Raw genomic sequence first — 25,347 nt, 5'->3', positions numbered from 1 at the left:
CAGCTAAGAACTTTAAACACTAAATTGGTTGGAAGGACAAATTTAATATTATAAAAATGGAGCTAGTATTGATATATGAATGTGTCTGCATTCACATTTGAAAGTGTATAACAAATAAAATAAAATAAAATAAAATAAAATAAAATAAAATAAAATAAAATAAAATAAAATAAAATAAAATAAAGAAGAGAAGAAGTGGTGAAGGTAGCGCAAATTCTGTGGTGCCAGGCTTGCACTCCAATTCTTCACAAGGAAAGGAATCGTTCCCAAAAAGTAATGGGTTTGCTTCAAAGCCAACCGATTCTCACTCCTTCCCTCACTCCATTACCATCACAAACAACCACACCCATATACTACTATATAATTCATTTTTCTGTATCTCACTTGTTCACGTTACTACACTTATTTATTCCATCTTAAGTTGCCACTGCAAGAAAAGAAGAACATCATCATAAGTGAACATTTCCACCTTTCCTTCTTTTCTCACTCTATTTATAGCAACTCTTTTTCATCATTTCCAAATCACCCCTCTTTCCATCATGCTACAAGAAGTTAGTACTATGATGAAGGGGAAGAGGAGCAAGCAGCCGCGCTCCGCCTCCCCACTCAGCGTTATAAGCGACGTCTCGCCTTCGCACTCCGCGCATGATGAGGAGGAGGAGGAAGAGATGGCTAATTGTCTAATCCTATTAGCCAAAGGGAGATCATCACCGCCGCCACCACCGGCCGAGGAGGCGTACCAATGCAAAACATGTAGCAAGTGTTTCTCATCCTTCCAAGCTCTAGGCGGCCATCGCGCTAGCCACAAGAAGCCGTTGATGGATGACACCACAAATCTCTCACTTCAAATCTCATCAAGCTGCAGATCGGCGTCTTCGCCGAGCAAGGCTAGGGTTCACGAGTGCTCCATATGTGGCGCCGAGTTTGGCTCCGGCCAGGCCTTGGGCGGCCACATGCGCCGCCATAGGCCCATTCCGGCCAATCATGGAGTCAAGAAGGCGAAGAATCTCTTATCTTTAGACCTCAATCTTCCGGCACCGGAAGACGATCAACCGGAATCTAAGTTTCCTTTTGCGGCAAAGGAACAAGTCATAGTCTTCGCTGCTTCGCCATTGATTCACTGCCATTATTAACTAGATTATAGATTTATTTAATTTGTTGTATCCATTCCTTTTTTACTTTCATTCTACGAATTTCACATGAAAAGTAGTGAAATTCGGTGCCACTATTTATTATTCAATATTCATATGCTCATAAATGTAGTTGATTCTTTTATATTTGCCACTTTTTAAGTATACTGTATACATGTTCTTTGTATTCTTCAAACACTATTATCTTCGCCTACCTTAGTATTAGCAAAATTCGCAAACACTACTATTAACTAATCGTCTTGTTTTAGAGGGTAAAGATTATTAATCAAATTCATTTGTAATCACGTATGGTATGCATTTTGTTCACACAACGTGAAAGTTATAACTCATAAATTAATACTTGTCAGCATTACCTAGTTAAATTACAAGGTTTTAGTGATTATGATAACCTGCACTATCTCAGGTCCACACACAACCACCAGGGAATTAGGTCAATTCTATTAATCTACACAACTACATTTTGTATAGATTGATGTAAGCCATGTATAGTACTCTCTCCGTCCGCCATTAAATGTCTCATTTCACTTTTACTCTATTTGGTAAGTGTACCTTACATTCTACTAACGCATTCCACTCACATTTTATTATAAAACTAATATATAAAAGTAGGACCCACATTCCACAAACTTTTCTACCTACTTTCCTACGTAAAGTCAAACAATTTCTTAAAACTCATGTCGGTCAAATATGGGACATCTAGCATATCCTTTTCCTTCATTTCATGTTTACATTAATTTTTATTAATTGAAGATGTTTTTTTTTGTTAAATACTGATTTTATTTTGAGAAACATTCTGTATAAGTAAATACTGAACGTTATATTTTAAAGATGGCAGCAATCAGAACTGAGTGTCGCCGAAAGGAGTATTTAATTTGGAATAAGTCATACTAGTATATCAATAACGTTTCAGGGTAGTGAGGAGAATCAATATTGAATCTACAAATTTCATCAAATTCTAAATGCTAGTAATTTTTAGTATATGATATTTGAATTAGTAATATATACTCCAGATAATATTGTTGTGGTACTGGACTATATATATAGTGATATGATAATAGAATGATACACAATGATATTCCTCAAATACATCACTATATGTACGATCATGTTTGCTCGACCGAACAAATGAAGTGTTCCTATATATCCTTCATCCGTGACCCGTGAGAGAGCAAACATTTTATCCAATTAAATGAAAATTCATTTTTTTTTCATGGAGAAAAGATTAAATGATGTAACATAACATATGTTTAAGGAGGGAGAACGTCGGGACATATTTTGGAAGAAGGAATTGCATATTAGTCACATAAAATTCGGATAACTACCCATACATTGTTAGAGTCCTGTTAGGTTGATAACTTTATTAAATTGATAACTAACAACTATATCAACAACCTACGTTATAGATGTCAGTTATCAATTTAAGAAAGTTATCAACTGATCATATCCCTATATAAGCGAAACAAATATTACGCCTAATTTACTAGTAGTACACATGTTTGGAGAGTGAGGACATTATCACGAATTCATATTTTCATGTGTTATGGAGTAGTATTATACACTATATTAGTGCAAACTAAACATTACTTACATAATAGAGTTTGACAGCTACAGCAATACAGCCAACTAAATATAGTTGGGGAAATAATTTGTTTGGAAAAATGGTTGGTGGTAAATGGGCGAGCTAGGGTTTTTTGTATTTGAAAGGCATTAAGAAATATACTATGCGACTGGATTGAAATGTATCCACGTGATGGGTAGTTATATTCCCACAATTTTTTTACAAACAAAGAAATCCATGTTTTCTGGGGATCACACATTCAATGTTACTCCACCTTGTAAATTGAATCTTTTCTTTATCATTTGCCCACTACACTGCTGTTAGTTATTAGGCCCTCGTCACTCTCCACAACTAAAAGCTAACATGCACATGCTTCCTGCTCTTTCTCTCTCTCGAACATATACGCACATACACAAAAGTTCAAGTTAAATTACTAACGTTTTGCATGAAATTAAAGCCCCAAAACAAACGGTAACATGATTGAATTGATCGCCTAAAAATTTGTGAACCATAGCCCATTGAATTGAGCTTCTATTCCACTTCATCTAATCTTATCCATAGATTGTTAGAATTTGTTCAATTGAATTTTATTAATCTCATCTTTAGTAATTATTTTTATGCTATGATTGGATTTGAGAAAATGGAGTAGTATTCAGTATTCTTTTTTTAAGTATTATGTGTGAAGTATTTTAAATTTTTAATAAGCGATAATGAATAAATAAAATCAGTGTGTCTTTCATCCAATTACACCCAAGTCGGAAGTCTGGAATAATCTTAATTAGTGGCGAGATTAATAATAGCGCAGGTAATGTTATTAGTAGATAGTGTACTCAAATCCCGACAATTTAATAAAGAATGACTGCACCAATGAGAGGTTGAATTAATATACTATACTAATTTCCTCTGCATTTTGATACATAAAGTGCCCTTAAAATAATTGTTGGGGTTGAGCTTTATTCGGATCCTTGCCACCCACAGAATCATACAGTACTCCACTTGTTTAATAGGCACATTTTATTGCGTAACAACCAGCTGTATATAATTCACATTTTTCTTTGCTAAACTTGTAACTATTCTAAATTCTTATAATTTTTTATTCATACTACTTATTTGTTTATTCTTTTCAGAGGGTATATTATATAGCCATACTTTCCTTAAACGATTTATGAGATAACCTAGTGTTACGTACAAATCAAATTTTGTGAACAGGTTTTAGTGTGTGAGACAGACTATTTAACATCATACATAGTAATTTTTTATGTTATCTAAGAGTTCCCAATCTCCGGAGATTCTTCTCATTCTTCTTTGCTCACAACAATTATTTTTGTTATCAACTCCCAGTTTATTTGTCACATGCGGCAAGATTTGGGTCCAATGTCAATGCATATATATCACCATTTTTTATTTAGTTTTTTGAATTTTTACTTTCACCAAGTTGGCAAAGAGAAAGTTGAAACTGCTGGTAACGAAAAGGGAAATCTAAATAAAATAGAATGCTGAAGTAAATGGAAACAATTTGATGTTTTGGACCCAATTAAAAGTCTACTACTAAGTTAAATAATGGAGTACTATACTGTTATTAAAAGTTGGGTAAAAAAACTTATTTCCAAATAAAAAATGAGAAATGGTAATGGACTACTGTGTTTTGAGGTATCATGGGCCTTGGATATTGGGCCTACAAATCCCTACTTACTTTGTAACCGCTGTGCTGCTGCAGAGGAATCATTTCAAAGATGGCGGTAGCTGATGGACGACGCGATGACGACGAAGACGGCGCCGCTCTCTTCGAGGAAGAAGGTGTCGACTACGCCGAAGACATCGATCTTTCCGATATACCTGTTCACCTCCGTCCCCTCGCTTCCTCCGCCGAGTCTGGCAACCTCGACGCCCTTCGCCAAGCCCTAGGTAACTTCTACTCTCTTACGCCACTGCGCACTCCTCAATCGTACCTTTTTTGTTTTTTTTGCTCGTTTCTCCTACCGGAATTTCCCTGCGTAGAGCTTGAAAATATTAGGTTCCATCTAGATTTTCCGAAGAAGATGCCCGAATTTAGAGAAAGAGGAATGTATGTGGTTTGTATTATATGGAGGATGAGATTTAATATGCTCATGGTCCTGCCTTTTGGTTTTTGACTAATTAAACCTAATTTGTTCTACAAATGATCTTGCGTGCATTACTGATGTTATTTTCATTATATTAGTTGCTGTTGCATGCATGATCATTCATGCGTAAAATGCATGCAACACAAGATAGCGAGCTATAAAGGAAGTCGTTGGAAGTTGGGAGTTAAGTAGGAGTTAGTTGCTGTGTAACTAACTCAAGCCAGCTGGCAATCATCACGTGAGATATGACGTGTTGCAGCCAATGAGAGTCGAGCACGTGGATGTTAGTTAGTTAAGTGAGCTAAGATGAAGAGTATAAGTAGAGGAGTTGCTTATTTCTTTCGGTTATGTCGAGTATAGTGTTGAATTGTAAATCGGAGCTTAGATCGTGGATCTAGTTCCTCCTCTTCGTTTGATTGTTTCTATCGTGTAAACTTCTTGTTGATTCAATAATACGATCCTCGATTGTTCATTCAAGAGTTGCTTTGCGTATTATCGCTGAGTTCGGCAATGCCGAACTAAGAGAGGGAGACCGAGAAGAAGTCACTGAGTTCGGCAGTGACGAGCTAAGATAGGGAAGCTACGAGCTCGGATCGTAACAAGTGGTATCCAGAGCAGTCGATCTCCGGAAACTGGAACGGTGACGCGAGGCGCTGAAATGGAGAAGAAAATGGCGGAATTGATGGATCAGAAGTTAAGTGAGCGTGATCAAGTCATTCATGAGCAGGAAATCCAAATTTTGGAATTGAGGCAAGCAATCGCTACGATTAATTTGCAGAATCAGAAAAACAACGCAGCAATGGATAATGGTGAAGGAAGTAGCGAAGGAAAATCAGATTGGGGAAGATCTACTCGATATGAGTTTCCTAAATTTGATGGTGAAGGATTTGAAGGTTGGATGATGAGAGCTGAATATTTTTTTCAAGTAGCAAGGGTACCAGAGGCGGAGAAAGTAAAGGTAGCAGCAATTCATATGGAAGGAAAAGCTCTCCAATGGCATAGAGGATTTTTGACTCTACATGGAAATGAGGCGTATGTTGATTGGAGATATTACATCTCGTGCGTAGCAGCTCGCTTTGGAGCTCATGCTTTTGAGGATCCGCTTGCAGATCTGAGGAATCTCAAACAAAAAGGTACGCTACAATCATACATGGATACTTTTGATGAGTTGTATCCGAGAGCTAGTATAAGAGAGGATCAAGCACTTAGTTTTTTCTTATCTGGACTTATTGGTGAACTACAAATGCCAGTGAGAATGTTTAAACCTAAGAGCTTGGCTGAGGCTTACTCATTAGCTAAATTGCAAGAACTAACTGTGAAGGCTTTAGGAATTAAGCCTAAGGTGATGCAGAGTAATGTGTATTCTAATAGCAGTTATTACTCGAGTAGTAAGCCTCTGGCAGTCACCACTAATAGTAAACCTGTGGTGAATACTAACAATTGGAGTGGAGGTAATAAGGAGCCTAATCGTTTGGGTGGTGTTAGAGCTAGCACTAATCTATCACCCAAAGAAATGGATGAAAAAAGAGCTAGGAAGGAGTGTTTCTGGTGCACTGAAAAATTCACTCCTAATCATCAATGTTCTAAGAGGAAATTTTATGTTATACAACTGATTGAGCTGGGAGACACAGCAGAAAGTGAGGAACAAGCAGATTTGGCAGATGAAACAAGGGATGGTGAAGAACCGGATCTCCAGCTGTCTTTACATGCTGTTTGGGGTAAGAATGGACCTCAACTGATGAGGATTAGGGGAATCTGTCAGAAAAAGGCTTTAAAGATCTTAATTGATACTGGGAGTACTCATAACTTCTTGAGTTCCAGAGTAGCTAAAAAGATTAAGTGTGAACTCACTGCAATGAGCTCTAAGGCTGTAGAGGTTGCTAATGGACAACTACTGCAATGCAATCAGAAATGTAGTAACCTTGAGTGGGAAATGCAGGGAGCAACATTTCAAGCTGAGGTCTATCTTATTCATTTAGAAACTTATGATTTGATATTGGGTGGTGCTTGGTTGTCTACCTTGGGTGAGATTACATGGGATTTCAACAAGCTGACTATGCAATTCAAATTATCTGGTGCGGTTGTGAAGTTGCAAGGAGAGCTATGGTCACCAAAATCTGATCAATTACATTGTTTACATATCTGCAACCTGCAAGAAAAAGATGAAAATGAAAGAAAGATCAGCCAGCTGATGCCTTCAATAGAAGAGGAAATTTCCTTCTGTTATGAGATCAGTACAGAGGAAATATGGCCAGAACTTAAACTGATATTGGATGAGAATGAAGCCATATTTGCAGAGCCAAGTTCATTACCACCACCGAGGGAGCAAGATCACAAAATCATTTTGAAAGAGGGGTCTAATGCTGTCAACATAAGGCCCTATAAATATGCTTCCAAACAGAAAGATATCATTGAAACTATGATTGATGAAATGCTGAAATCTGGAGTTATAAGGCATAGTGAGAGTTCCTTTGCTAGCCCTATTGTTTTAGTCAAGAAGAAGGACTCATCATGGCGCATGTGTGTGGATTATAGAGCTTTAAATGCTATCACGGTTAAGGATAAATATCCTATACCGGTTATTGAGGAGCTTTTGGATGAGTTGGGTGGGGCTACTTGGTTTTCTAAAATTGATCTACGGTCTGGCTATTGGCAAGTTCGAATGAGGCTGGAGGACATCCATAAAACAGCCTTCAAAACTCACTCCGGTCACTATGAATTTTTAGTGATGCCATTTGGATTAACAAATGCTCCGGCCACCTTTCAAAACTTGATGAATTCTGTCTTCAGAGAGCATTTGAGGAAATTTATTTTGGTTTTCTTTGATGACATCTTGATCTATAGCAAAAGTAAGGAAGACCATGAGTTTCACTTGAAGGCTGTGATGAACTTAATGAAGCAGCACAGCCTTCTAGCTAAGAAGTCTAAATGTAGTTTTGGGTGTAGAAGGGTGGAATACTTGGGACATGTCATTTCTGCTGATGGTGTTGCTACTGATGAAGCCAAGATAGCAGCGGTTAAGAATTGGCCAAGACCAAAAACGATTAAACATGTTAGAAGCTTCTTGGGTTTAACTGGATATTATAGGCGATTTGTATACAATTATGGAGTCATTGCTAAACCATTGATAGAGGTGACAAAAGGTGCTGCATTTAGTTGGCCTGAGGAAGCACAAGAGGCTTTTGATAAATTAAAAAGTGCTATGATATCTGCACCAGTTTTAGCTTTACCCGATTTCTCCAAGGAGTTTGTAGTTGAAACAGACGCATCTGGAGTGGGTATTGGTGCTGTACTAATGCAGGAGAAACATCCTATAGCTTTTATCAGCAAAGCCTTAACTCCTAAACATCAAGCCCTGTCTGTGTATGAAAAAGAACTCTTGGCTATCTTGATGGCAGTAAAAAAATGGTATTACTACCTGCAATGTAGGAGGTTTATAATCCTAACTGATCATCAGAGCCTCAAATATTTGGTTGAGCAGAAGTTGACAACTCCAACTCAACAAGCTTGGATGACAAAACTTATGCAATTCGATTATGAGATAAGGTACAAGAAAGGATGTGATAATGCAGTGGCTGATGCCTTATCTAGGGTGCCAGAATCTATGATATTTGCTCTAACTTCTCTTATAATTCCCTTGGAATTAATTGAGCAGATTAAGGAATCTTGGAAAGCAGATCAACAAATTCAATTAATTTTGAATGCAAAACAGACTGATACTACTTCTCACCCTAAATTTAGCTGGAAAAATGGTGAGTTAAGGAGAAATGGCAGACTTGTAGTTGGAAATGATGTATTCTTGAAGGCCAAAATTCTAACTATATTCCATGAGTCTGCAACAGCTGGCCATTCGGGTGTGTTGGGAACTTACAAGAGGATCTCTGCCTTGTGTTATTGGCCTAAAATGATGAAGGATGTTAAAGAATTTGTGAGGATGTGTGTGACTTGCCAAAGATATAAACCAAGCACTACTTCCCCGGCTGGATTACTTCAACCCCTGCCTATGCCTGCTGCAATTTTTACTGATATCACTATGGATTTCATAGAGGCTTTACCTACTTCGCATGGAAAAGACACTATATTTGTGGTGGTAGACCGGTTGAGTAAGTATGCTCATTTTATGGCTTTGTCCCATCCTTTTACAGCCAAGAAAGTAGCAGAAATATTCATGGATTTTGTTTTCAAATTACATGGCATGCCTGCTAAAATTGTGAGTGATCGAGGTGCTGTGTTTGTGGGAGCTTTCTGGAAGGAGTTTATGACTTTATTGGGTGTGGAATTGCTATATTCTACAGCCTATCACCCTGAGACCGATGGACAATCTGAGGTTGTTAATAGATGTTTACAATGTTATTTGAGATGCTCTATGGGAGAGAAACCACACTCTTGGGTTCAATGGCTGGGATTAGCCGAATATTGGTACAACACTACTTATCACTCGAGTATTCGGATGACTCCCTTTGAAGCATTATATGGATTTCCACCTCCTTTACATGTCCCATACCTACCTGGGGATTCAGATATTGAAGCTATAGACATTGCTTTGAGAGATAGAGAGGAGATGATTGTCATATTAAAGAAAAATATTGAGAAAGCTGCAGCAAGAATGAAGAAACAAGCTGATCTTCATCGTTTTGACAGAGAGTTTCAGATTGGTGATTGGGTTTGGCTGAAGCTTCAAGACTATAGGCAGAAATCTATTCGGGGCAAACACCACAAGTTCGAAGCTAAGTTTTTTGGACCATATCAGATCGTGGATAGAATGGGGAAGGTAGCTTATAAGCTGAATTTACCCTCATCAGCTGCTATACATGATGTCTTTCATGTTTCATTACTGAAGCCCGCTGCACCTCCTCTCGGGCCTATTTCAGATCTACCATCTACATCTCATATCAATGATGCTATACCACAAGCGATTCTGGATAGAAAAATGGTGAAGCGACACAATCAAGCGGCTACAAAATGGCTGATCCATTGGAAAGATAGATCCCCTGCCGATGCTTCTTGGGAATTCGCGGACGTGATCACCGAGCGTTTCCCTTGGTTCCTTGAGGACAAGGAACCTTAAGTCGGGGGTATTGTTGCATGCATGATCATTCATGCGTAAAATGCATGCAACACAAGATAGCGAGCTATAAAGGAAGTCGTTGGAAGTTGGGAGTTAAGTAGGAGTTAGTTGCTGTGTAACTAACTCAAGCCAGCTGGCAATCATCACGTGAGATATGACGTGTTGCAGCCAATGAGAGTCGAGCACGTGGATGTTAGTTAGTTAAGTGAGCTAAGATGAAGAGTATAAGTAGAGGAGTTGCTTATTTCTTTCGGTTATGTCGAGTATAGTGTTGAATTGTAAATCGGAGCTTAGATCGTGGATCTAGTTCCTCCTCTTCGTTTGATTGTTTCTATCGTGTAAACTTCTTGTTGATTCAATAATACGATCCTCGATTGTTCATTCAAGAGTTGCTTTGCGTATTATCGCTGAGTTCGGCAATGCCGAACTAAGAGAGGGAGACCGAGAAGAAGTCACTGAGTTCGGCAGTGACGAGCTAAGATAGGGAAGCTACGAGCTCGGATCGTAACAGTTGCACTTGAGTTTACTTGACCTCTGACAATGTGCTCAAATCCATTTTCAGTTTGAGTTCCTGTATTAAATTATTGTGTCTCCTCCACTTTGGTGCCTAATCTAAAACACTTTCGTTGTCGCTGTTTAATTCTGTCCTATGTGATAAGTTGTTCAGCTTTGTGCTTAACCTTCTCTTTTCCACATAAGGCGTTTCGGACTCAGTAATGAATTACTACGATACTACATCTGTAACCTCATTTGGTTGAAAGTAGTTGCTGCATGTTATATGTCAAAGAACTTTATATGGAATTGTGATGTTGAAATCTAATAATTACTCTCAAGGATACTATAACTTGAGTTTGTAACTATGGATAGACTCCTTGTGGTGGGTTCGATTGATCAGCTATGTTATCAATGCTGTTTAGATGTGTTGTTTGCTCATTTGTTAATTCATTAAGCACATTAGGAACATAACCACATATTGTGCAGTGCTGCTTGTGTATTCGAAACTGTTAAATTAGTTTGTATTCAGATCTCATAGAGTTTTACTAACTGAATTCTGGAAAGAATGTGCTTGTCAATAGATATACTATTTTCTTTGTTATGTTTTTAAAATACGTGGCAAGTTTCTATGCAGCAAGATCAAAACCAATGGCTAGCTGCTAGTCTGAGTGTGCATCTCTTGAGTTAGCCAGCCCTCTGACTGAGAACATTTTATACTTTCTATGATAAATTTGGTTGAGGTTATTTTGTGTTCTGACTCTCGAACCTTATGGACATTTTCAGATGCTTTTGATGGTAACATTGATGAACCAGTGGACGATGGTGATACTGTTCTGCATCTCACGTGCCTCTTTGGCCATTTGAATTGTGTCCAGGTTAAACAATAACTTATTTGACTATATGGTTAGAGTGAAAATCCCTTATTCTCACAGAGATGGATATTTTTGGAAGCTATAACTTGCAATTACCGAATTATAATATGGGACACTATACAGTTTTTGTTGGAAAGAGGAGCTAACATGGAAGCGAAGGATGAGGATGGAGCAATTCCCTTGCATGATGCCTGTGCTGGAGGTGAGTTTATTGTTTGCTGTTATTCATATTGCCATCATGCTCCTTAGGATGTCTCTTTACTTCTGCTCTCTTAAACCACTTTGCAGGCTATCTGGAAATTGCCCAACTACTTCTAAGCTCTGGTAATGATCCTGACCGTGTGAACAGAATGTTGGAGACAATTGATATGGAAGGGGACACGGTAAGTATATCTTAGTCTTATCATGTTTATTCGTAGTGTACGATCTTTTAGTCTTGTTTTAGCTTGAAAAGAAAGATGTGGATCAAATTGCTTACATGATCATTTAACCTCTTTTTTTCCTTCTCAATATTAGCCTCTCCACCATGCTGCTAGAGGAGAGTACACCAATGTTGTAAGGTTGTTGCTTGCTTATGGAGCGTCTCCAAGTACAACGAATCTATATGGGAAGGTCAATATACAGTTGAAAATCTATTTTCCGCAATCTTGGTTTTCTTGATATCAAAGTAATTAATGAGTTATGTTGACAGACTCCTGCTGAACTCGCTGATGCTGGAACTGAAACTAGGAGCATTCTGGAAGAGGCTCAAGCTCAAGGTGCTCTACTTCTTCGCCAGCAGGCCTAGAAATTATGATGGCATCCTCTGCTGCATTGCATATAAAGGATTTCTAGTGCAACCTACTAACTTGAATTACTAGGTTCAACATTGAGTTCAATAGATAGATGAAAATGGATTACTCAAATGTCATAAAATGTTGACACAATCTGATTTTGGTTTGATGCGATTCTTCTCCCCTTTAATAGCCTTTCAAGTGCTTTCATCATTTTATTACAATTGTTGCTAGCCACCTTCCCTCTTTCCGTGCGTTGCCCTTTTTGAAGAATTTTCTGGTCTGTTTTGTTTGTCTAACTGTAACCAAGATATAGAAGAGAATTGTAGTGTAGGTTTGATGCTGCATTGCTCATTTTGAAGAATAAAATTTTGTTTTGCTGTGTGTCAAAACATGAAACAAGAATAAAGCCATCAGAATCCGTGTTTTTGTTTCGCTTCTCGTCTGAAGCAAAGCCAAAGTTTTCTCTATCTTGCTTATGGAAACTAGAAATACTAATCTTCGCTTGCAAATGCATGCATTAAAGCATACTTAGTAGTATTTATTTATTTCAGCACTTGTGCCACCTTATGTTATCTTCACCGTACTATATCAGCTCATGATGTAATATGCCAAAGATAAATGTACATAAAAACAAAATATCAGGACGTAACTGTTGATTTAGGTGTATCCTCAACCCGACTAATATAGATCAGAACACCAAAGAGGTCAACAGCTTTACAAGTGTTGAACAGTTTTACAATAAACAGCAGCACATACACGTTGCGATACCCAGAAGCAGTAGAGGGAAAAGAAGCAAACTATCATTTACACATTGTGAACATATGAAACCTGCCGCTTAGAAAGCATGTGAAATGTCGTCTGGTATCATCTCATTGTGATTCTACAAGCAGCAACCACCGCTGGGAGGTGTCTGATGTTCCTGTTTCTGTTTCAAGATATTTCTCTTCACTGTTGATCCTTCTTCGAGCAGCCTCGGCACCTCCATTATCTGAGGAAAATGGGAAAAACGAGACAGTTTACTATCTGTAAATAAAACGAAACAGATACAACAAGTTTCTGGCCTTGATATGTCTTATTATCTCGGATAGTGATGCATGTAAACCTTCAATGCTAGTTCTGAGAAACATTGCTCAACATTTTCTCGAGTTCTGGCACTGCATTCCAAGAACAGACATCCAAGGTCTTTCGCAAGACTCATCCCTTCTTCCCTGCTCACAACTCGTTCAGATTCCTTTACGTGAAAAATAAGCACTTGGTTAGACAGAAAATAAGCAAGATAATCAAATGTGACAAAATTGTTTGAACAGACAATACAAACCAGCTGAGTGTGTCTTGCAGCAGAAGAATACAATTAGAATAGAATCATAGACATCCTATGTATAGGCTAATATATAGCCCTCTAGAAGCGTGATCTGTGTCTGTGCCTGTGCCCTATTGTGCAACACCAACTAGGGACGTGCTCGTTAAGAACATTGAGCTAAACTAGCGTACAATAGTGAATGGAATATGATAGCTATTTACATCAAAGTGGTAAAATAACATTTGTGTCTTGAATCATATTCCACGAGCATAAAAGAAGAAAACGGATAAAAAGGAGAGAGACAAGGATTAACCCTATCAACTTTATTCCCAACAAGCATCTTCAAGCAATCCTCATTGGTGGAGTATAGCTCCAGCTCCTTAGCCCATACATCAGATAAGTTTGTAAATGTATCTCTCCTTGTAACGTCATAAACTACAATGAGATGTTAACCAATTGAATTGGTGAGACATCAAAAGTCAAAACTAAAGATTTTCTACATAAGAATATTGAGAACAAGAGTCTGTAAGAACACTGAAGGCAACTATCTTTCTCTTTCAAATGAGAAGATAATGAAAACTTTCTCAATCAGAATTTTGCATTTGCTCCAACTTAAAAGTGCCAATTTCCAGAAGGGGTCATAGGAATGATTGACAGTAAAATAGTACTGGGTGTCATAGTTTGGGATTAAACTAGGAAAGACATGAAGAGTGGTGTGTAAAAAAAAAACCTGAAGAGTTCAGAGATACATTTATAATTTGGCCAAAACAGGTGCCTACACTTTGGTGAAAAAAATTCGGGCCATTTCCATTTCAATAACAGAACATCTTAATATTCTCAACCAGGTAAAACTCATTAAACTTTCTCGGTTCATTCATGGCTTACCAAGAATGATTCCATGAGCACCTCTATAATATGAGCTTGTTAGCGTCCTAAATCTTTCTTGTCCAGCTGCAAAAGACATAGTATATTCAGTGTTGAGAAGCAAAATGACAGAAGCATTGTCATAACACATCTTAATCATGGACTCAACATAACAGAAGCACGAGAATTACTTATAATTCCTTTTAAAATTGATTGAATAGAGCCAAGATTGCTACAAAGATATTACCTGTGTCCCAAATGGTAAGCTTCAGTTTCTTCCCACCAACAGTGAGAAACTTGATCTTAAAATCCACACCTAGATTGTCAATAAAAGGGTGACAACCAGAAAAACAGAAGTACACAACAGATATAATCATATGAGTAACTTGGAGACCTTTAATTTTTAAAAATTCAAAAAGCCACAAGGTCGGTTTGTTCTAACTTACTATATATTAAAAAACTGCTGTATTAATGAATAATGAGGGGCACTTAGTTGAACAACTTAATAATCCTAGTGTCCTATCCATGATTGCGGCTATCCATCCACATGTTAGTGGCTTAGAATTTCAAACATCTACCTCGACAACACCAAGGTTTGCATATTTTTTAATGCAGCATTTACATCATATATATTGCCTAATATTATTGTTAAGATATAAATCTCACCGGAGGTTGCATGAAAATGACAACACACAATGAGTAAAGTTAAAATAATTTGACTAAATTAAAATTGCTGGTTACTCATGCCAAGTTTACTCTACACCTGAAACAAGATACAAACAACAAGCCAACTGATCGACAATTCATGCCTAATTTAATCTAAAACTAGAATGCCAACAGCTCTTGAGCCAGTTTCTACGCTACCAAAATGGCTCCAACATCTACCTATCTACAACAAGTAAAAAACAATAACCGAAATCCACGCTTGCATCAACGTCGACGAATCATTCCAACAGTAATCACAAAAAACAAACAAATCCAGGATCAAATTCAACAAAAAAATTCGACGAAATTGAAATGAATTTGCATAAATCATAAATCTGACAGCTAAGAAACTGTTAGCTGTGCTCACAACTTGAATAGACCTCACGCGATGAATTTCGTAAATAATAGCGGAAAAATACCTACGGTAGGGGAAAGATCGTCGACTACGTTGGAAATGAAACTGACGAGCAGGCTGCTCTTGCCGACGGCGGAATCTCCGATGAGCAGGATCTTAAACGATAGATCATAGTTGCTCTGCCCCTGACCTGAACTCCCCATCGGAGCACGTCACTTTCTCTCTCTAGAAATGTACAGTTTCCTTCTCTCTCTAAATATGTAGACGATAAAGCAGATTTAAATATAACAGGAACTCTCTGTCCTTGTACCAATCGTGTAGGTGCTCAACAACCTCAACAGTGACACAATGCGCAATCAATTGGAGAGGGATGGAGAACTCAAAAGGCTAGGCTGATGAGGAGGAGCTTTTATGCCATCACTTTATCTCTCTAACAAGGATGCAAATTTGAAAGGTTACGTTTATTCCTCTCTCTTTTTTGATAGATTATTAGAATTAGATTCGATTCCCGTTTTTGCGAAATGAAACGCAACGTGGTTACTGTGACGGTTACCGTTACAGACAAAATGGCAATCTTGTAATTAAACGAAATAGTCGGGGGTGATATGTTAATAGTTGGAAGGTATGATGGATGGGCTCCATCTGCTTATATTTGGTATTGTTATTAGGGCTTTAATGGGCCTGCTTCAATTAATTTTTTAATACAATTAAAATCGATTGATGATACTAGCCAGAGGTACTTTATGTCGGTTTAAGGCTGTAAATCAGAATTAAATAAGTGAAATATTCAAAACAAAAATATGGTTGATGGTTAAGTCGATCGTTTTCACTTTCTTATGAGAGATAGCAATTGAATCATCGATATCGTATTTTAATCTAATGCTGGCCCAGATGAAGGCAGCTTCATTCTTTCTCAAAAGAGAACTGAAAAGGTAAGATAATAAACCCTAATCTGTGTAATCATAGTTTTTACGCATACTAATGATGGTTATGATTGCAATTGGGCATTTGTGCACGGTCTTCATGTGTACAGACTGGGCCCATATAAAACAAGCTGTATTATGTAACAAGAGAAGGCACAAAAGGACATTCTACAAGGAATTGGCGTTGAATCTGTGAAACGTGGAATTAATTATGGTGCATGCATCTCTCTCTTTCTTTGCAATACAATTACAAAGGGGGCACCTGACATACCATTACCATAGGCAATGTCACTATCTGCAACCCCATTTTCAGTGTCCATAGACCCAAATAAAATTCATGTTAGATCTTTCATTAGAACCATTTTGGAAGTATTCCACAATCACCGAAAATCATCATGTCGGAGGAAAATGAAACAAATTATCGCTAAACACCAATCACCCAAATAACAAATTTGAAACAATATGATACATAGAAAAATGGCCTTTGAAGAAGCCCCCTTTAAAAAACTTAGGCCCCTTCTCTTGGTGATAGAATGGAATGATGGAATTGAACGTGATTCCTATGCTCAATTGCTTGGTTCGATGGAATAATGGAAGGAATGGAATGACAATGCATAGAAATTGTCATTTTATTTCCTACCTTCATTTCATTCCATCCTAATTTTATTCCCTCATATCAAGACGGACTTTAGTACTTGGCTCACCTGCCTAGGGAGGGGAAAGATTGCTCTCTCCTGCTTAGTAATTAAAAATATACAACATACATGATAATCACATCTACCAAATCACCTAGGTAATACTGATTATGATCTACTAAACACAAGACAGGTGGCACAAATACCATTTTTTTTGTCCATGTTCACGGAAGGCATACATGACAAAAAGGTGAACAAGCACCAACTTAATATCTCAGGCCTGACATGTCAACAACTCTGACTCTCACCATCGTCAACTTTCTGTTTTACTTGCTTGGCCTCTGTCATAACACGCCCACTCAGTGGATCAATTGGGTGCATGTCTCGTTGCCCTCCTTTCCGTCCCATTGCTAGCATGGGTGGTGGGTGTAGGAATATTTATTCCTATATGTGACCTATGTAGAGATTGGTTTAATATTAAAGATCAAGTTCAAATGTATCAATTGGATTCTAACATGAAAGACGATACCGTGATGGATCGGTCTCGATTAAAGAGTTAGAATCGGGCGTATTGATAGCCCTCTTCTCTTGCCTTGAATAGATGATACATTATGTGTATATAAGTATGTAAATAAGGTGGAAAAGCTGTAGGAAATATGTGGATAAATCTGATGCAATTATGAAAAGATGTGAACGAACGGACACGACCTCTTCGGAATGGTTGTGTGTTTGCCTATAAATACATTCAGATTTTACAGCTTTTAAGACAACAATTCTCTACATATTCTATATACAAGAATAAAGAAAAGTCATATACATATAAGATTCTTCTCCATCGAAAGAATCGAGTAAAGGAAGGCCAAGAGACGATAACATCAACCGCAGCTTATAGGGGAAACATCAAACCGTGGAATACTACCCTACATCAAATTTAAGCTATGGATGGAGGTTGGTAAATCATCTCTTATGTGTTGTATGTGTTATGGTTGAATTACTACGAATCTAGGATATGATCCCGGTATAGAGATCAATAAAGAATGGCTAACAGTTGGTATCAGAGCCAACCTAGATTATGTTAATTCACCATATTAAGTGTTCAAAATTGAAATATGAATGTTTATGTTCATTTTTGATGTTATTTGGTTCCGCTGCGCATTGGGTGATTGTTTCATGGAATGTTGAAACATGAAAATCGAAGGGAGAATTCAGAATACAGAGAAAACGCCCGACCGGGCGATAATATGCCCGTCCCGGGCGTAAAGGAAGGCCAAGAGACGATAACATCAACCGCAGCTTGTAGGGGAAACATCAAACCGTGGAATACTACCCTACATCAAATTTAAGCTATGGATGGAGGTTGGTAAATCATCTCTTATGTGTTGTATGTGTTATGGTTGAATTACTACGAATCTAGGATATGATCCCGGTATAGAGATCAATAAAGAATGGCTAACAGTTGGTATCAGAGCCAACCTAGATTATGTTAATTCACCATATTAAGTATTCAAAATTGAAATATGAATGTTTATGTTCATTTTTTATGTTATTTGGTTCCGCTGCGCATTGGGTGATTGTTTCATGGAATGTTGAAACATGAAAACCGAAGGGAGAATTCAGAATACAGAGAAAACGCCCGACCGGGCGATAATATGCCCGGCCCGGGCGTTGTCAAAGAGTGCGTCGGTTGACAAACGCCCGACCGGGCGTTTAGACGGTATACAAACGCCCGACCAGGCAAACTTTCTGGAATCATCGATGCTAACGCCCGACCGGGCGTTTAGACGGTATACAAACGCCCGACCGGGCGAACTTTCTGGAATCATCGATGCTAACGCCCGACCGGGCGTTTAGATGGTATAAAAAACGCCCGATCGGGCGAACTCTCTGGACTCACCAATGACAATTCCGTACATGTTATTTTTTTAATCCTTTTAAGTTGCATATTGATGTTATATGACATGTTAATCACCAAAGTGGTCTTGTTATATGATATTATGATTATGGAAAAAGGATGTAAAGTTTTTATTTATTGATCATGATTAAAGGATGCTAAATGACATGAAAGTTGATTGGTCAATAACTTTATTATCTATATACTTGGAGATCACCCAAAGGTGGATCATTGTGTATAAGTTAATAAAACGAAAAGGATTAATTTTGTCTACAGTATCACATGTAATATGTATACCCAAAGGCAACATGTTTATTTGATATGTGTATGATACAATTGATCATTAAAGTATATTCTAGCATCGATGATAGTATGTGTGTTTAAGTATTGCCCAAAGGTTACTTGAATGCATGTTGTTTAAAGTTTATTACAGTTATCTGAATCGGTGTTTAAAGTTCAAAGCACTAATTGTAAGCATGTATAAATGTTGCAGCTTCGTCTAATATATATGCATCTGCAAACTCTGTCGTAAAGTTCAATGGGCAGAACTATGGTGAATGGTCAGAACAGATCCGGTTTTCACTGGGTGTTATGTCACTTGACCATGCCATACTTACGGAAGATGAGCCTGCAGCCATTACGGAAGAGAGCCCCGAAACGGACAAGTCTCGATATGAGACTTGGGAGCGCTCTAACAGGCTAAGTCTAAATCTTATGAGGATGACGATGGCAGAAAGTTTCAAGCCATCGATGCCTAAGACAGAGAGTGCAAGGGAGTTTATTAAAAAAATAAAGGAGTGCTCACAATCGGAATTGGCCGACAAGTCAATTGTGGGGAGCCTAATGAGTGAGCTCACTACAAGAAAGTTTGACTGGTCTAAGCCGATTCACGATCATGTTACACACATGTCAAACTTGGCAGCAAGGCTCACGACCTTAGGAATGGAGGTTCATGAACAGTTCTTGGTTCAATTCATCATAAACTCTCTTCCTATTGAATTTGGCCAGTTCCAGGTGAATTATAACACCATAAAAGATAAATGAGACCTTAAAGAGCTAAAGGCCATGTTAGTTCAAGAGGAAGGGAGACTAAAGAAGATGGGTGACCAAGTTGTGAATCTAATGGGTCATGGAGGAGCAAGCACCAGTAAGGTAAAGGCAAGTAAAAGGACAAACGTAAAGAGTCTTCTTTTCCTAAAGGCCCCGAAAAGAAGATCCAAAAGGAAAGGAAGTGTTTCTTCTGTAGAGAACCGGGACACTTCAAGAAGGATTGTCCAAAAAGGAAGGCATGGTTCGATAAGAAAGGTAAACATAATAGTTTCGTTTGCTTTGAGTCAAATCTTATTGAAGTGCCAAATAATACTTGGTGGTTAGATTCTGGTGCTACCACTCATGTGTCTCACATTGAACAGGGATTCAGTACGATCCAACCTATAAAAGGAAGTGAACAATACTTGTTCATGGGGAACAGGATGAAGGCACAAATTAAAGGCGTCGGGACCTATAGACTGATCTTGGACACGGGATGTCATATAGATCTTAAGGAATGTCTCTATGTACCAGATTGTGCTAGAAATCTTGTATCTGTTAGTAGGTTGGATAGATTAGGATTTAAAATCAAGTTTGTAAATAGTGTATTTACATTGTACAGAAATGATTACTTCTATGGAAGTGGTACTTTGTTTGATTCACTCTACGGTTTCAATCTTGATGCAAAGTTTTCTGAATCATTGTTTAATGTTGAAAGTAGAGGCATAAAACGTAGTGTGTCAAGTGAAAATTTGGCTTTCTTGTGGCATCAAAGACTAGGTCATATATCCAAGGAAAGGATGATGAGGCTGGTAAAGAATGATATTCTTCCTCAATTGGATTTTAGTGATCTAGACATGTGTATAGATTGCATAAAGGGGAAGCAAACTAAACACAGTAAAGAAACAAGCCACAAGAAGTTCTCAACTTCTTGAATTAATTCATACTGATATTTGTGGTCCATTTGATGCACCTTCGTGGGATGGTAGAAATTATTTTATCACTTTTATTGATGATTTCTCACGGTATGGTTACATATATCTATTACGTGAAAAGGCTGAATCCGTGAATGTCTTAAAGATATTCATAGATGAAGTAGAAAGGCAATTAGATAGAAAAGTTAAAGTGGTGAGATCAGATAGAGGTGGTGAATTCTACGGAAAATTTAATGAATCTGGACAATGTCCGGGTCCATTTGCAAAGTACCTCGAAAGCAAGGGCATTTGTGCACAATATACAATGCCCGGTACTCCGCAACAGAATGGTGTAGCGGAAAGGCGAAATCGTACTCTTTTGGATATGGTTAGATGCATGTTAAGTGGGTGTAATTTACCTCTTTCGTTGTGGATTTATGCATTAAAGACTGCAACGTATATGCTTAATCGGGTTCCTAGTAAGGCAGTTCCAAAGACACCTTTCGAACTGTGGACGGGAAGGAAACCGAGTTTAAGGCATTTACGTATTTGGGGTTGCCCCGCAGAAGTAAAGTTGTATAATCCGCATGAAAAGAAGCTGGATTTAAAAACGGTCAGTGGATTTTTCATTGGCTATCCAGATAAGTCGAAAGGATATACATTCTATTGTCCTAACCATAGTACGAGGATAGTTGAGACGGGTAATGCTAGGTTCATTGAAATTAGTGGGAGTGATGAACCTCGTAAAGTGGACTTTAATGAAGTTCAAAAAAAGGTTGTTCATCCACCTTTTGTTGCATCTAAGATTGTTGTTCCTATTGAACAACATGAAGTGCATAACCCACCAATTGAGATTGAAGATGAACCAGTCATAATTCAAGAACGGAATGATGAACCAATAGAACCTTTAAGACGATCAGTAAGGGAACGACGATCGGCCATATCGGATGACTATGTGGTATATTCCGTTGAAAGTGAATGTGACTTGAGCATTGATAAAGATCCTATCTCATTCCAACAAGCCATGGAAAGTGACAATTCTGAAAATTGGTTAAATGCAACAAAGGATGAGATGAAATCCATGAGAGATAACAATGTTTGGGACTTAGTAGAATTGTCTACGGGTTTTAAAGCCATTGGTTGTAAATGGATCTTTAAAACAAAACGTGATTCGAAAGGTAACATTGAAAGGTACAAGGCTCGCCTTGTTGCCAAAGGATTCACTCAAAAGGATGGCATTGACTACAAAGAAACCTTCTCTCCAGTTTCAAAGAAGGATTCTTTAAGAGTTGTATTGGCTTTGGTGGCTCATTATGACTTGGAGCTTCACCAAATGGATGTAAAGACGGTCTTTCTTAATGGAGTACTAGAAGAAGAGGTATACATGAAACAACCCGAAGGATTCATGATAGAAGGGCAAGAAGGCTTAGTATGTAAGTTGAGAAAGTCAATATATGGACTCAAACAAGCTTCCAGACAATGGTATATAAAGTTTAATGATATCATTGTTTCATATGGCTTTGTAGAGATCATCGTTGATAGATGTATCTACATTAAAATCAGTGGGAGCAAGTTTATCATATTAGTCCTATATGTTGATGATATTTTGCTAGCCGCAAATGACATGGGTTTACTACATGATGTAAAGAAGTATCTCTCTTTAAACTTTGAAATGAAGGATATGGGTGAGGCATCTTATGTGATCGGAATAGAGATATTCCGGGATAGATCACAAGGATTGTTAAGTCTGTCTCAGAAAGGCTATATCAATAAAGTTTTAGAGAGATATAGAATGGATAAATGCTCCGCAGGAATTGCTCCAATTCAGAAGGGAGACAAGTTTAGCTTAATGCAATGTCCGAAAAATGAATTGGAGCGTAAGGAAATGGAAAAGATTCCCTATGCATCAGTGGTTGGGAGTTTGAACTATGTTCAAACATGTACACGACCAGATATCACCTTCGCGGTTGGTATGTTGGGTCGTTATCAAAGTAATCCCGGTATGGACCACTGGAAGGCTGCAAAGAAGGTTCTCAGGTACTTGCAAGGCACCAAAGAACACATGCTTACCTATAGGAGATCCGATCATCTAGAGGTGGTTGGATATTCAGATTCAGATTATGCCGGATGCGTTGATACAAGAAAATCGACGTTTGGATACTTGTTCCTTTTAGCCGATGGAGCAATATCATGGAAAAGTGGAAAGCAGTCTGTCATTGCTACTTCTACTATGGAGGCAGAGTTTGTGGCATGCTTTGAAGCCACAGTTCACGGATTGTGGCTACGGAACTTTGTTTCGGGACTTGGAATTGTCGACACCATAGCCAAGCCGCTGAAAATTTATTGTGATAATTCCGCAGCTGTCTTCTTCTCAAAGAACGATAAGTACTCGAAGGGTGCTAAGCACATGGAGTTGAAATACTTATCGGTTAAAGAAGAAGTGCAGAAACAAAGGGTGTATTTTGAGCACATAAGAACGGATATGATGGTAGCGGATCCGTTAACTAAAGGACTATCACCCAGTATGTTTATTGGCCATGTAGAGCGTATGGGTATTATAGACAAAGCATTGCTATTTTAGTTGTGGACTCATGTATTGTGTAAACACTTTTGTGAATTCAATAAAAGTTGTGTTTCTGCTTGTTTATATGTTATCATTAAAAGTTGTATACAATATAGTTGTTTAGATAGCATATGTTGTATTGAGAATTAAAGTACATCTCAATGAAAGGTTTATTCATATAAAGTTAGAATTGATTTGTGATACATGGAAGGAATCATGTCGACTAAATGAGTGTGTAACCGCCATGATCCAATTGAATCTAACTTTATAGGTATTTAACGGATATATGAACTTGGTTGTAAAGTGCGCAGAAAGGTTATTAAATCATTGAGAGCTACAAAGGTCAAGTGGGAGAATGTAGGAATATTTATTCCTATATGTGACCTATGTAGAGATTGGTTTAATATTAAATATCAAGTTCAAATGTATCAATTGGATTCTAACATGAAAGACGATACCGTGATGGATCGGTCTCGATTAAAGAGTTAGAATCGGACGTATTGATAGCCCTCTTCTCTTGCCTTGAATAGATGATACATTATGTGTATATAAGTATGTAAATAAGGTGGAAAAGCTGTAGGAAATATGTGGATAAATCTGATGCAATTATGAAAAGATGTGAACGAACGGACACGACCCTTCGGAATGGTTGTGTGTTTGCCTATAAATACATTCAGATTTTACAGCTTTTAAGACAACAATTCTCTACATATTCTATATACAAGAATAAAGAAAAGTCATATACATATAAGATTCTTCTCCATCGAAAGAATCGAGTAAAGGAAGGCCAAGAGACGATAACATCAACCGCATCTTATAGGGGAAACATCAAACCGTGGAATACTACCCTACATCAAATTTAAGCTATGGATGGAGGTTGGTAAATCATCTCTTATGTGTTGTATGTGTTATGGTTGAATTACTACGAATCTAGGATATGATCCCGGTATAGAGATCAATAAAGAATGGCTAACAGTGGGGGTAATAAGCCTGCTCGAAATAGAAGGCGCTGAACAGGATCAGATGGCTGTGCACCAACAGAAAGCCAATACCTGTATGGTGATTGGAGACATCACGATATCGTAATATTCGTGCATTTTAGCAAACATATACTCTTTTACTGTCTGTGGAAGCTTGAACAAATCCAAAAAGCTATGATGTTAACACCAATACTAAATGTCATAACTAACAGTGTTTTGCGAGACGTGATGTTAATAGGTCAAGGCACGGAACATGGACAAGAGGGATATCCATAAAAAATGGAGAAGTTTATTCACACAGGCCACAGCTGCCTAACCATAACTGGAGAGTATCACATCTTCTAGCACTAGCTAGCCAAAATTCGATTGTTGGCAACATTTTGTGACAAAATACTACTAGTAGTACAATTTTGGGTAGTTTGAGATTCTCCTACAGTTTATCTAGTATTGAAAAAATCAAAATGCATGTAGCCAGAAGATTCTTAAAAGATAAACAAGTTTGAAAGGAACTACTCCTACTAAACATTATTATGATATCAATTGTTCTTCATAATACTTAAACAGATAGATGTGGAAAAGAATGACAACAAGTTACTATACTTTGAAGCCACTTACTTCACTCTGTCAAAGTTAACTCCCATTCTTTTGCCGCCATCTTGACCTGCAAATCAAAGATGATTAGCCTTTTCTAGATAGAACTGAAGCTTCAATCAGCTCTGCGGCATAGAATCTGAGGACGAGAATCGCAAATAATATTTGTCGAATCAAAATACAATGTATTTCAAGTACGGGGATTCAACACAAGATATGAAGCAGTGCACTAACATGCGTAATCAATAACACATCGAAATTCTAGGGTTACCATTTACCAGGTAGGAGGTTATAGTAGCCCAAGACTTCCAAATGCTTGCCGTCTCTCGGAGATCGGCTATCTGCAGCCATCAATCTGTAGAATGGCTTGCTCCGACATCCAAATCTCGACAGCCTCAATCGTACTGCCATCTTTCACTGCGTGCGAGAGTGAATTCCACAGGGGAACCTCAAAACAGGGTTTCCGGAATACTGCAAATTTAACTAATCGAAACCAGAGACGAGCAATCTCTAGTCTCTACCGATCTAACTTTCGTTGCTGTGTAATCGGATATTTGGGCTTGTTTGTTAGGCCC

The 25,347-nt window shown here is 37.9% G+C and overlaps 4 protein-coding genes across 6 annotated transcripts; 2 read left to right on the top strand and 2 right to left on the bottom strand.

Annotated features, from left to right (window-relative positions):
• Positions 1–415: 415 nt before the first annotated feature.
• Positions 416–1,309, top strand: LOC121770552 (zinc finger protein ZAT5-like). Its single transcript, XM_042167285.1, has one exon. It carries the CDS (start codon positions 540–542, stop codon positions 1,131–1,133), a length of 594 nt encoding a protein of 197 aa, XP_042023219.1. The 5' UTR covers positions 416–539; the 3' UTR covers positions 1,134–1,309.
• Positions 1,310–4,415: 3,106 nt separating this feature from the next.
• On the top strand, positions 4,416–12,243 carry LOC121792203 (poly [ADP-ribose] polymerase tankyrase-like). Its single transcript, XM_042190063.1, has 6 exons — positions 4,416–4,614; positions 11,158–11,249; positions 11,370–11,448; positions 11,535–11,629; positions 11,763–11,858; positions 11,938–12,243. Exons 1-6 carry the CDS (start codon positions 4,443–4,445, stop codon positions 12,031–12,033), a joined length of 630 nt encoding a protein of 209 aa, XP_042045997.1. The 5' UTR covers positions 4,416–4,442; the 3' UTR covers positions 12,034–12,243.
• Positions 12,244–12,678: 435 nt separating this feature from the next.
• On the bottom strand, positions 12,679–15,724 carry LOC121792201 (ras-related protein RABC2a-like). Its single transcript, XM_042190060.1, has 6 exons — positions 15,311–15,724; positions 14,434–14,502; positions 14,208–14,273; positions 13,636–13,757; positions 13,125–13,253; positions 12,679–13,010 (listed from the first exon to the last, which is right to left on the bottom strand). The coding sequence occupies exons 1-6, from the start codon at positions 15,447–15,449 to the stop codon at positions 12,903–12,905; spliced, it is 633 nt and encodes a 210-aa protein (XP_042045994.1). The 5' UTR covers positions 15,450–15,724; the 3' UTR covers positions 12,679–12,902.
• An 806-nt stretch (positions 15,725–16,530) lies between these two features.
• Positions 16,531–25,189, bottom strand: LOC121792202 (30S ribosomal protein S16-2, chloroplastic/mitochondrial-like). 3 transcript variants are annotated; one of them, XM_042190062.1, is made up of 3 exons: positions 25,051–25,183; positions 24,797–24,842; positions 16,531–17,259 (listed from the first exon to the last, which is right to left on the bottom strand). In XM_042190062.1, exons 1-3 carry the CDS (start codon positions 25,181–25,183, stop codon positions 17,172–17,174), a joined length of 267 nt encoding a protein of 88 aa, XP_042045996.1. In that variant the 3' UTR covers positions 16,531–17,171. The 3 variants fall into 3 exon arrangements, 2 of the variants coding, with proteins under 2 accessions (XP_042045996.1, XP_042045995.1); XR_006048854.1 differs by lacking the exon at positions 16,531–17,259 and adding an exon at positions 23,559–23,585 and having other exon boundaries at positions 25,051–25,189; XM_042190061.1 differs by lacking the exon at positions 16,531–17,259 and adding an exon at positions 23,810–24,253.
• Positions 25,190–25,347: the final 158 nt, after the last annotated feature.

The sequence above is a fragment of the Salvia splendens genome, chromosome 2 (genome assembly GCF_004379255.2).
Source record: "Salvia splendens isolate huo1 chromosome 2, SspV2, whole genome shotgun sequence".
Classification (NCBI taxonomy): Eukaryota; Viridiplantae; Streptophyta; class Magnoliopsida; order Lamiales; family Lamiaceae; genus Salvia; species Salvia splendens.
The sequence above is the reverse complement of the archived record's forward strand: the minus strand, read 5'-3'. Positions and strand labels throughout refer to the sequence as shown.

Excerpts from the sequence above, each read along its gene's own strand:
- LOC121792201 (XM_042190060.1), bottom strand. The coding sequence starts at position 15,449 with ATGGGGAGTTCAGGTCAGGGGCAGAGCAACTATGATCTATCGTTTAAG. Across the intron at positions 14,503-15,310 it reads CGATCTTTCCCCTACCGTAG|GTGTGGATTTTAAGATCAAG; the intron begins GTATTTTTCCGC and ends TTGACAATCTAG. Across the intron at positions 13,758-14,207 it reads TGCTCATGGAATCATTCTTG|TTTATGACGTTACAAGGAGA; the intron begins GTAAGCCATGAA and ends ATCTCATTGTAG.
- LOC121770552 (XM_042167285.1), top strand. The coding sequence starts at position 540 with ATGCTACAAGAAGTTAGTACTATGATGAAGGGGAAGAGGAGCAAGCAG.
- LOC121792202 (XM_042190061.1), bottom strand. The coding sequence starts at position 25,183 with ATGGCAGTACGATTGAGGCTGTCGAGATTTGGATGTCGGAGCAAGCCA. Across the intron at positions 24,843-25,050 it reads CTACTATAACCTCCTACCTG|GTCAAGATGGCGGCAAAAGA; the intron begins GTAAATGGTAAC and ends TTTGATTTGCAG. Across the intron at positions 24,254-24,796 it reads GTTAACTTTGACAGAGTGAA|GTATTGGCTTTCTGTTGGTG; the intron begins GTAAGTGGCTTC and ends ATCACCATACAG.
- LOC121792203 (XM_042190063.1), top strand. The coding sequence starts at position 4,443 with ATGGCGGTAGCTGATGGACGACGCGATGACGACGAAGACGGCGCCGCT. Across the intron at positions 11,250-11,369 it reads GCCATTTGAATTGTGTCCAG|TTTTTGTTGGAAAGAGGAGC; the intron begins GTTAAACAATAA and ends GACACTATACAG. Across the intron at positions 11,449-11,534 it reads GCATGATGCCTGTGCTGGAG|GCTATCTGGAAATTGCCCAA; the intron begins GTGAGTTTATTG and ends ACCACTTTGCAG.